Source organism: Drosophila hydei, unplaced genomic scaffold (assembly GCF_003285905.1).
Source record: "Drosophila hydei strain 15085-1641.00,03,60 unplaced genomic scaffold, DhydRS2 tig00000172-arrow-pilon, whole genome shotgun sequence".
Lineage (NCBI taxonomy): Eukaryota > Metazoa > Arthropoda > Insecta > Diptera > Drosophilidae > Drosophila > Drosophila hydei.
In genome coordinates, this window is record NW_022045682.1 from 339,995 (window position 1) to 352,373 (window position 12,379).

General features: G+C 42.2%; 1 protein-coding gene across 1 annotated transcript in view; it reads right to left on the minus strand.

Moving 5' to 3' along the window:
• LOC111595197 (myosin-VIIa) overlaps window positions 1-10,124 on the minus strand; it is a 27,855-nt gene extending 17,731 nt beyond the window's left edge. Inside the window, exon 1 of the mRNA XM_030223335.1 lies at window positions 10,088-10,124. Within this exon, the coding sequence (XP_030079195.1) occupies window positions 10,088-10,114 (27 nt within the window). The 5' untranslated portion in view covers window positions 10,115-10,124. The remainder of the gene's footprint in view (window positions 1-10,087) is intronic.
• Window positions 10,125-12,379: the final 2,255 nt, after the last annotated feature.

The following is a 12,379-nucleotide window of genomic DNA, read 5'->3' on the forward strand; positions in this document are numbered from 1 at the left end:
TGAAGCCAAACTGATGGTTTGGAATGGCCTCCTGGCGTCCCAGATGTGTCAGTACTCGTTCCAGAAATATTCTTTCGAATATTTTGGAGAGTACTGGCAACAGGCTAATTGGTCTGTACGACTCAATTTCTCCCACGGGTTTGCCAGGCTTAGGAATCATCACAATCACGGCGCGCTTCCAGCAGGCTGGAAAGTGCCGGATGCGGAGCATGGCGTTGTACACCATAGTTATGTAGTCTATGGTGGAGTCAGGCAGTGCTCTAAGGACTCTGCCGTTTATTAGATCATATCCAGGGGATTTTTTTGCCTTCACTCTTCTGATGTGTTCAAGAACCTCTTCTTTTGTACATCCAGTTATCTGGTCTTCAGCTGGGAGGGGCGAGAGAACGATGTCTTCTGTTGCTTCGATTTCTGAGGCCTCTGCGGTAATCACCGGCGTGAATTGGTCTTGAAGGTGGTTTGCAAAAGCCTCAGCTTGAGCTTCGTCTCCAATGTGCCAGGAACCAGAAATGCTCCGAATGGGATGACGTCGTATTGGCTGCCGTTTGAGCTTTCTTGTAAATTTCCATAATTGAAACTCTGCGTCAGTGGGCGATTCAGCTCGTACCAGCGCATCGCTGATACACCTCTTTTGAAGCAGGGCGAGAGCAGCTTTAAGATGCCTCGTGGCTTCGTTGTACATGGATTTGGCATCAGGCGTGCGTAATCTTAACCAGCGTCTCCTGGCCCATCTTTTGTGTATTAGTAGGTGTTGGGCCTCCAAGGTGAGGGGGATGTTGTACGGAGACTGTTGTCTTGTTTGGCAAGATGGTGGGGCGGCTTGGTGCGCAGCTTTGACTATTTCTTCCTGCAGTTTGTTTGCTGCGTAGTCCACGTCTTCAGGAGTGTTAAGTTCCATTTCTATGTGCAAAGAGTAATGGAGCTCGCGCCTAAAGACTCCTAAATCTGATCCTGCTGGCAGTAGTTGTTTCCTAATGGGCAAGGGCTGTGGCTGCGCGTGGATTGTGACTATTAGTGGCAGGTGGTCAGAGGATAGGTCCAAGGATTCTTCAATGGTCAATTGCCGGTCACAGATGCCTTTGTAGACAGCGAAGTCGATTGCCGAGGGCCTGTGTCCATTAATTGGGTAACGGGTGGGGGCTCCAGTCGCCAATATGCTGAATTGTAAGTTTTGAATCGCCTCAAATATGACTTCTCCGCGACGATTCGCACTATTGCTTCCCCAAAATGGGTGCCATCCATTCCAGTCGCCGCCGATGAGGGTCTTATTCAACCTTTGGCCTAGAACCTGTTCCATGTGATGATCACACAGACCAGTGTTTGGCGGAAGATAAATTGACGCAACTTCGATCGCTCCAATAGACGTAGGCAGGGTGATGGCTGAGACCTGCATTGTTGCGTTGCAAATTGGCAGTAAAGGTGTATGCGGTATTGTTGCTCGTATGAGGATTGAGGATCCACCAAAGCAGTTTGCTCCTTCACCATGAGCCTGATAGTGTTCGTATCCGAAAATTTGTGTAGTGGGGCACTCATGAGTTTCTGTTATTAACATTATATCTATGTTTTCTTGTGAGAGAAACGCAGCCAGTTCCTGAGTCTTGTTTCTCAGGCCATTGGCGTTCCAGATACCCACACGTAAAGCCATTATTTGTAGGCAAGCTTGGTTATGATGGCCATTAAACTGTTTAGCATGGTTGCTTGTTGGGATTGTACTTCTCGCATCGCTTTGAGCTCGGCATTAATTGCGTCAAACTGACGTTGTTGTTGCTGAAGCATTTCAGTGAACAAAGTGTCACTTGTGGTATTCTTATTTGACGGTCCACCTCTAGCGGCCTGTGCGTAAGAAACACCACTAATAGGCGTTGCAAAGCTCGTGGCTTGGGTAATGCTCCGGGGCCTTGTAATTTCGGAAGCAGTACTCGGACCCGTAGACGGTGTTTGTGTGGGACTCCTTTTTTGTGCTGGGGATTGCAATTTGCGCAACCGCTTGTATACTTGGCAGCCCTTATAGTTGGCTGGGTGCTGTAACTCACAGTGCACACAAGTTGGTGCCTGGTCCTTTTCGCGGGTGCAGTCTTTGGATGCGTGTTTCCCGGCGCAACGCACACATCTGGGAGCTTTGTGGCAGTAGCGTTGTGTGTGTCCAAATTCTTGACAGCGATGGCATTGTGTCAGGTCGTTGTATCTTCTTGGCAGTTCCACTGTGCAGCGTTGCCTGCAGACAACTCGAATGTCCAAAATTTCTTTGTTGTTGGGGGCCTGAGCCACGTCAACAAAAAATATATTTAGCGGTGTTTTGTCCATACGGCTCAGTGGGTTGTGCACATTTGTAATTGTGTGGCCTTTGGTTTCCAATTCCTTTTTAATTAGTGTTGTATCAGTGCTGGAGTGAAGCCCTTTGAACACGACTCTATATGGTTTGTCCTCCTTAAGCTGGTAGCAGTGGAACTCCAATTCCAGCTTAGTAAAGTGGTCTATAACTCTGCGATAGTCCTCACTGCATTGGGTTAATACACCTATGTTATTCTTCTTTGGCTTAATTACGTATGATTTAGCATCAATTACTTTATCTATTATCTGTTGAAGTAGGGCCACAGACTTGATGTTTGGACACCATATGGGGGGCGGACGAGGTTTCGGAGTAGTTTGCTGGTCGGTCAATACTGGGGCTTCTGGAGCTACAGGTGATTCGCTGTAGTCTTCATCTTCTTCTACGAGCAGTGAAAATCGATTTTCTGATATTAATGCTGCATTGCTGGTGCTTGGTTCGTCGAAGATGAGCCTTTTCTTGATGGTTTTTGGTGAATTTGGCTGTTTACGTTTCGTGTTTTTGTTGTTAGTGATGCCTTGCACGGAGGCGATATCTATTTTTGAGTTTATTGGCATGATGGAGGCTTGCCTATTTGCCATCACAACGTTAAGCTGGGCTTGCATTTCTGCATTTACCTTTACAGCTGTAGCGAGGTTATTGACATTAGATGTCATCGCGGATTGTGCTTTTGAGTGCAGGCGCACTCGCGCCAAGCGACGAAATTTCGTAAATTGCAATTAAAGCAATTGAGTTACGCGGAAGCAAGCGATAAGAAAACGCTGCGTGTGCGGTTTTTGTTGCTGTTGCGTTGAAGAATGCACCGCAAAGTTCTATTTTTAGAACTCTGCAGCAGTAGAGCTTAAGCGAAGGCTGTTCGAATTCACGTCTTTACAGGTCGAACGACTGATCGCGATTGAAATTGCTTGTTAAAATGCAAAGTTGACAACGAGAGCAAAGCGAGCTGCGTTTAGCTACAAAGACTCTGATATATTGTGACACAAACAAATATCTCTGTAAACAAGCTCAAATCTCTTTACGTGATTTCCTTTCTTGTTTGACTACAGATTGATGGCAAGTCCTCCATGTCCTCAATGGTACACCCTTTATATACCTGTTTCTATGTACTCCGAGTGCTGAGAGTGTGGGCAATATCATATATCAACTCCCAGCAAAGGCATACAAAATGTTAAGCCCACAGAATATTGTGCGCAATCAAAATAATATAATAATAATATAATATTAATAATATAATATTATTATAATAATATAATATTAAAGAGAAATGGTAAAAAATTACAATTTCAGTATATTCAGTTGGCTCACCAACGTTTTGCTGTGTGGAATGTAATTATTTGGCAATCTACATATATTTACACACGAAACCAAATGTCTGAAAGAGGCGTGGTCAAACATATATGTTTATTCATAATTAGTTTATGGCTATTTCAATGAATATTATGGCAGGATTCACCTGATGAAAGATATATTCATATCAGTCTGTAGTTTGTCTTTAAAGCTTTATAATAGTAAATAAAATATGTTGAGGTACGAAATGCTTTGCATAATAAACTGCTATTTAGTTAGCGTTTACCACGCGCACACACGAATGGCCCACATATGAGCAGTAAAAGGCCCAGAGTGAATAGCGAAAGGAAAAATGTGGCCAGCCTTTGACCTTTGTGACTATGCGAAAAGTGAAATAAACAAACAAAATAAATCCGCCTGTAAAGCAAAACAAAATGCCAGAGCCAACGAGTTGGGTGTGGGCGCTGTGTAGGTGTGAGAGCGACTTTGTGTAAGAGCGTGGGCGGAGCCTGTAGCATGGACTAATTCTCAGCGTTAAAGGAAAAGCCAAAATACCAATTTTCGTACGTCACAGAGGCCACAGAGGGCGGCCCACATAAATCGCATATGAAATATGCTGTCAAATAATTTGTTCAAGCCAACTTAGCTGCACGATAAGCATAAACTTAAGAGTTTGTTGGGCTGGCTTAAGCATAAAGGAGGTCTTGTAAGGATACAATCCAAATGGACATGTGGGGATGACCGACTAAGAAATCCCTAAACTAATGCATTCACACTCTTCAACTACTTAAGTATATATCAAATCTAATAAGATTCGAATTTTCGAACTTAATATTGAAAACACAAGTCACACACAACCTAATCTACAGGATAGTCAGTTACGTGCATGTTGGCATGTGGGTGCGTGGGTGAGAGTATGTATAATGACCTTTCAAGTGTTTCCGTTTAACGGTAAAAGCTCTGCGTTGCGAATATGCTAATTTCTAATGTCAACATATTGACAGATTGTTTGATCCGCACACAAATTTTATAATTTATGCAAACTTTAAATCAATTTCAGCGAAACTCATTTATGCAACTGATATATGCCAATCAATACCTGCGAAAATAAATCTGGCATGTGTGCTTATGTCAGTGTAAGCACATATATATAAAGGATTAGCATTATATCTTGTATCTAAAAATATGATTGGGTTTCTCCCTCCCAAACCTGAATTACTTCAACTTTCCGAATTTGACCTTTGTGAATATCAGCCAAAGTCGACGCATTCAGTCTTAATGCTCTTAGATTTTGGCTCTAGTTAATATTTTATGAATATGTGTTATGCTAGACCAAGCCTTCTTCTCTCTTTTAAGCAAATTCTTCAGAAATCTTATATGAGTATATACTGTATATAGTGTATATAGTATATAGTGAGTACTCATAACTATCCTTTTTTAAGCTGTTCAGAGGCCATTATCGATGTGAGGGCATAGCAAATAAAATAAGATGTATGTATGTAGCTAATATCCAAGAGAATCAAAACAGTTGAAAACTCAACTAAAATCTGGGAGTTTGAATACCAAATTGAATTGAATCCTCTATGAGTAATTTTGTTTGAAATTCTGTTTACTTCTGTAATCTACACTAAAATGAACTCGTAGAATTAAGCCACTTTCTTTTGCTATTTATTTGCATAATATATTTACGACTATTGACAACTGCAACTTCCGCTCCCGCTTCCGCATCCGCTGCTGTTGCTCGAAACTGAAATATAAATTGCATTTCCGCTGCACTTAATTACAGATTTACAAATGTCTAGATACTAATGCACACAACCACACACACAGGCTCATAGTCAAATGTGTGTAATTATAAATTTAACATAGCATATTAGCATTTCCCTTTCGTTGCACGCAACAGCAATAACACTGGTCGACAATACTGAACTGTTATACTACAAACTGTTATACACGTACTATGCTGTGAAGTCAAAATTGTTATGCTCGCGTATAACAGAGTTAATTGCTTGTATACTCTGCAATACAACCATCATATCCGCAGATTAACAAAAATTTTGAAATTTTCACAAAATATCCCTTACAGAAAATATTCTCCCTGTTGTACAGTGTAAACTCAATTGCTTGCTTATGGGAGTCTTATTTATTTATTGGTTGGCAATCAAAGTGACCACGGGGCATGGGATGTTTAGAAACCCGTTGGGTCTGGCACAGTCAACTGGGCAAGTATAACGCAAATGTTCACGCTGGCCATCAGCAGATGCGAAACAGTGGACTAGGGCTGTGGCTGGGTGCTGAAGGACATTATCAGTGGGTCCGTTGAATGGCTCAGTTGGCTGGCTGGCTGGCTGGCTGGCAGTTGCGATGTGACGACATTATTACGCTGGTTTTTGTGTTTTTGGCCTGTGGTGCGGCTTAACAGCTAATGGACTCAAATTGTCCTCGTAGTTTCCGCTTTGCATATCCGCCACGCCTCTCTTTTGTTTCTTCATTACCTGCCGTTCTACTTGGTCTTTTTGTTTTTCTTTTGGACTCGTGCTGGGTCAATCAGCGTTTAACGTTTCGAGATTTACCTGGATTTTGTTTGGCTTTCTCTTATATACACAGTAGCAGTAGCGGCAACCTTGCTCAACAGGTCGTATACGTACTTTACAAACTTTGTTAATTTAAGGTATGAACATGAATGCAGATGTGGTCACCTAATAAGCAGCTAGAGAGAGTGAGAAATGTTGCAAAAATAGAGAAAGGATACGGACCACAGCCGCATCGCCCATCCTACTTAACTCTAATCTGCATATTCAGAGCCCTTCACTTGAGCTCCAAGGCTCGTTAGCCGACACAAAGGCAACCGGATTGAAGCAAAGCGCATTTGCAACACACAGACACAGCACATACATATAGATTGGCTGGATACCGGTGGAAGCTTAGATATAGATAAAAGTATCAGCTGACAGTTATCTGCATGTGACCCACATACTCATGCACAACACAGCTAAAGCATTGAGTTGACAATTGATATACACACAGAGCTGACCCAGAGGTCTCTTGCCACACTCTCGCTCACTCACCCACACACACACACTCACTCTCATATACATATGCAAATCAGTTTAGGCGATGTTGTAATATCTGGCATAATTACTTATACACATGATAATGGAACGAAAGCATTCATTCGCCCTTCCCAAGCAGAAAGCCAACGAATATTCATTCAAATAATCCCAAGCACAAGCTGCAAATGGAATTAGCCTGGCTTTTACTTTGCCTCTGGCTAAGTGTACGCAGAGCAACGCTTGGACGCATTTAAATTGCACTTAATTTTGTATTTTAATTCCACTTTTTATGACTTTTGTTTAGCATTTGCTGCTTGGCTCCTTTGCCAATCCTGATACTGCCATCTACTGCAACATTTTGTTATACTTTTCACTTTTATTGGCATATTTAACGATGCATAGTTAAGTGATAGAAATTCACTAAGCCACGGATGCTATTACCAATTAAAATTCAACTCTCATATTTTCATGTCATGGTAGATATGTTGAAAATTAAATTTTATAAAAAGGCGAATAGCGTATAAAATACTATTTTATTAAACTGCTTAAAGTTGATCAAAGAGCAGAGACAATATTTTAAAGAGATTATCATACACTTATAAAAGAAGCGTGCACTGATTGAAACAGCAGCTCTTCGCAGGATTCAAGTATCTCCTAATCAGTCACTCCCGACCTAGGTCTTACTTGTGTCTTCCACTTCGAACAATAAATAGATCATAACGCTAAAGCACAATTTTTTAATTTTGCAACGCATTTGGTACAGCTGTCAGCTACATAACATCTGCAACGAATCAAAAGCAATTATAATTTCTGCAATTATTCAAAGTCTGTGCAGTTTAAGCTGAGCTTGATTGATATCTCGGAATCCAGAGCTGACATGTATAAAACAAAAGCGATGACAACTGTCAGCAGCCTTGTTGTCGCACATTTTCACATAAATAATCAATGCCAACAATTACGGACAAAATGGTCGCACAATTGACCATTGTGTTAACTAAGCAGGAATACTTCTGACAGACGTCATCAGTCTTACTCTTGCTCTGACTATTTTGGTTATACGAGAGTGAGAGAGAGAGGAGAGAGGGTGAGAGCGTGCCTACAGCTTCGCTAATTAACTGACAGGAAATGTGTTCTAACCGTCAGCCGGATTTGGGTAATTAATCTCTTTACCGGCCTGTGCCTATGAAAGAGAACTAAGCGCGCGTTTTGATGCGAATCTAGCCGGCTTCCTGGGCCGCCAGCCACAGCTGGCCGAAATGTGTGTCAGGGACGGGGACGGCTAGAGGATATCAAGTCCTTGATAAACAGCGCTTGCAAATTAAATACAAATATATGCAATGTGACAGCTCGAATCAGAAACAAAATTTCAAAATAAAAAACTGGAGCACAACGAAAGAGAGGATAACAAACAGAGCAGAAGAAGAGCAAACAGCTGCAGCCTGAAAAATATGGAAAATACTGTTACTATCTAGTTTCGCCTACACTGTAAACAACGACTCGTAGAAAATTTACTGATTTTATTTGTCGCATGCGAGAGCCACACTTTTCAATTTTGCCAAAATAAAAAAGAAAATAAAACCAAACCCGCAAAAAGTTTGAAATTGGCATCAAGAGTGAACGCGAGTGGACTGAAATGTTCTGTCTGTCTGTCTATATGTCTATCTGTCTATCTGTCTGTGTGTGGTTTTTTGCCGTGTCATAAAATAATAAAAATGTGTGAGGCGCGCGTGCCCACATTGCGAACTCAAAGCGATTTCTGTGGAATTCAATTTGGTGGGTTGCAAAAAAGAAAAGGAAAAAGAAAGTAAGTAAATCCAACCATAACAAAGCCACAACGAATAGCGTCAACAAGGACATGAGGCGCCAGCAAACTGCCAGCCGCAGCAGATATGAGGGCGGACGGCGACTAAGGCCGCTGACAGCCAAAGCTGACATTTTAATGAAAATAAATTTGATCAACACTTGGTTTGCTCTACATGAATCGCGAGCTCTGCTCGATGACGATATCTATGCAGCCAGCTCTGCCATTCGTATTATTTATTATTTGTGGCAAGCCAAAGTAAATCAAATCGAACATAAATATGACTTATTTCCTACAGGCGCAAACAAAAACTGAGCTTACTTTCAATCAAGTGCAGCCAGCTTGTGGCCTGTGGCTGCCAAAGCCTTTGGTCCTTATGAAAAAGTTTCAACTTGAAGCTTAAAGGTTCAACGTGGCCTTCGTTCACTGGTTGCATTGTGCAATATGTTAAGAGCCGACATACCATTACCATTACAAATGTCACATTCCACATGCTACATAGTGCATAGTGCAGAAGAAGCGAGCAAGAATGTTGCAACCGGGTGCAACCAGCGGCACAATACAGGCTTAGGTACACTATTAAATATATAAAGTGTTCACATTTATAGGCGAATCGTTGGATAAGCAGTTGATGCAATAATCCAACAGAGCTCAACTTGCTTATCCTAACGACCTAAAGACAGGATTGTACCATTGCTTCCAGCTTCAACAGCTACGGTGAACTGATATTGCACAAAACCAATATACTCTTTACACTTTTTAACTTTGTGAACATGCATAAAAAAAAAAATATATATATATATATATATATATATATATATATATATATATATATAGAGAGAGAGAGAGAAAGAGAGAAATAAAAGCCCCGAAAGCTCGCGAATTGTAGAGCCTCTTAGATTTACGAGTGCATATATATCGACACAAACAATGGTCGGTGCCCGCCGGACGATGGTCAATGGTTAGTTGGTTAGTTGGTTGGCTGGCTGATGGGCCAGGGGACAGTAACCGCCTGCACTTCCGTTGCCGTTAACGTTGCCATTACCTGTGTCTGTGCCCGCACTCCACTCCGGCTGAGTTGCTGTTGCTACTCCATGCTCTTTGCTTTTATTACATCCGGCAGCTGTTGCGGACACGGCAGCGCAACGGACTCGGACTCAGGCTCGGAGTCAGAGTCGCAGCGCAGTGTCACGGCCACGTCATAGCGACGAATTCCGTGCCCACATCCGTGCCAGGTCGACGTGATTAGCACCTGGCCATTACCGGTGCGGTCCGACAATAAAATCGCATTTCAAATCGTCGACTTTACGAGACGTGTTCAGCAGTTATCACAGAAAATTCGGGTCACTGCGTGGCCACAGCTGGTCAGCTTACTCGTCACGCCCACACACTCACACATACACATACGTATATTGACCTGTCGCCTATGTTACCTGATAGGTGTTTTTGTGCTTTGGCTATTCACTTTGGCAGCAATCAATTTTATTGATTGTCAATTCATGATTTCAATAATCTCTGCGATTTGCCATTTGTATACCCAATTACAGTTTGGTTAGTGTTGCTATGGGTCCACTCCATGCAATTATGTGTCAGTTGAACTTAATAGAATTTACATACTTTTTTATGGCAACTGCCGGCGTCCATTTTCAGTGCAGACTTGTGCGGAACTGACAAGCGTCCGAGACTTATTTATTTCATTTACATTTCACGTTTACGTTTTTGCCAGGCGCTGCTTCTGGCCATTTTTCTTTGCCATGGCTAATGGCCATTGCCATTTGTTTTCTTTCTCTGTCCAAAACGTTGCAGGCGGAAGTGTCTAACGTCGAATTTGCCTTGACTTTAAAAACAAAACTCAATATTCGCCCTCGATAGAATTTGTTATATACTTCTTTAAACAGAGATGTACCAGTGATGTACCATACAACTGCTCCTCCTTTTTTGGCTGCTCCTCCTGCACTATGCTTACTTGATCTCATGAGAAGCGCACAGAGAGGCCATATTTTCAACTACTTGTTCTGCTCTTAATTGCTAGCTCTGGAAGTAAACTTTGTCTGAGTTTTGTTTAAGAAATACAAATATATATCTATGTGACTATATACACACGAATACACTCACACATATACATAGTGAGTACATACATACATACATGGCACATAAATAAATACTAGTATTGACGTAGACCTAAGAAAGTAAGTTAAAGTTGATGGAATGTTAAACGAAAAAGCTTAATATAAATGTTCATTCGTTGATTGCCTATGGCAGCTCAAGCAGCAGTTGGCATTATTAAATGGTCCTCTTAGGGTGCACTTAAGTCCATTTCAATGAATGTCGTTGTCCTAATAAAGCACAATTAATGCCAAATTGAATGAGCGCACATCAGGACTGCGTTAATTTATATAATTAACTAATTGTTTAAACGTAATGTGGCACTAGCAGTGCACGGAATTTAGCAGTTTGTTACGACAAAAAGTTTGTGCCACACTCGAATATGGGAACGAACAGCGAACACAACACGCAACAAAATGAATGCCACGCACAAGCAAAACCGTCCAAAATGTATGTTTGGGGCACAAAAACAAAGTTGATTCGGCTGGCAGCGGGACAAATCACGCTGACTGGCTCAACATGACAGGCAGTTGATGATAAATGGACGCACACACAGGCCACATGTGGCATACAGTTTCGGTCGGTCAGCTGCACTTTCCACTTGCCACTTGCCGCAGAGTCGATTTTCCAACAGACGTGCGGCTTACGTTGCGTATTAGTAATATACTTGGCGTGTCAAGCAGTTAAGTCCAAGTGTGTGTATGAGTAAGTGAGTGTGTGTGCATGTGTGTGTGTGTCGTATTATTGACATTTTTATTAGGCCACTTTTCGCTCATAAAGCAAACTTGTTAATTCGCGCCATATGCTTTTCACACGCTCCGGCCACTCGCTGCGCGCCTCGTCGATCCATTATGTTAGGCTGTAAATAACGGTTTATAACTTGATGCAAATGGGTACCTGGGGAATGGATTTCGCCGCTTGTTCATTTGTTGTGTTTCCCATTGGGTCAAATGTGAATTACGATTCGTCAATTGCCATTTGAATGCCTCTGCGTTCACTTGACATGAAATTCGCTTGTTGAATTGAATTTTTATACAGAGAGAGAGAAAGAGTGCAATTCAGATTACTCTGAAGTGGGTGGCTCGCAAGAAAGTTATGCAGAGATGCGCTGAAATTAATCGAATTCGTTGAAGTTTGTCATTTCCACACACATTTCGCAGCGAGATTGACAGACTACTCGAATGGTTGTCGTGTTCCAGTGGCGGCGTCAACGTGTCCACTGTTAAAAAGTTCAAAGTTGAGGCGCGTGCCGAGCGCCGAGCGCTTGATGCGACGGGAGGCGAAACCGAGAGAAGGACTACATGACTGGCATTTCAGAGACTAAATCAACAGTTTGCCATTTGCTCAGCTGCCGGCCCACGTGTTGTGTGTAAATGCCAAACAGCGAGCTCAGAAACCATTTCAGTAAATCAAAAATTCAACAGCTTCCCCCACCGCCCTCTGCAACAATTCCCTCCGCTCTGTCATGTTGTCATGTTGGCACAGCTATGCTATGATAATTTCCCAGGCACAAAACTCCATTGAGCAAGTTCTCGTAAATCAAATCTCATGCCTACGCCCACACCCACGCCCACGCCTACTTCGACATTTTCGCTCAGCTGGACTTCGCCGTCAGCCCCCGCCGGCTCGGCTAGAAATTAAGTGCTCTTGAAATATGATGAGGGAAGCTAATCTGTCGGCTCATTCAATCAATGGCAGCCAGAGCTCACACTTTGCCAATTACATTTAGTAAAACAAATCAATGAAATCTAATGAATACAATATGTATATAACGCTTTGGCAAAGGAAGTCATTCAAGTAATA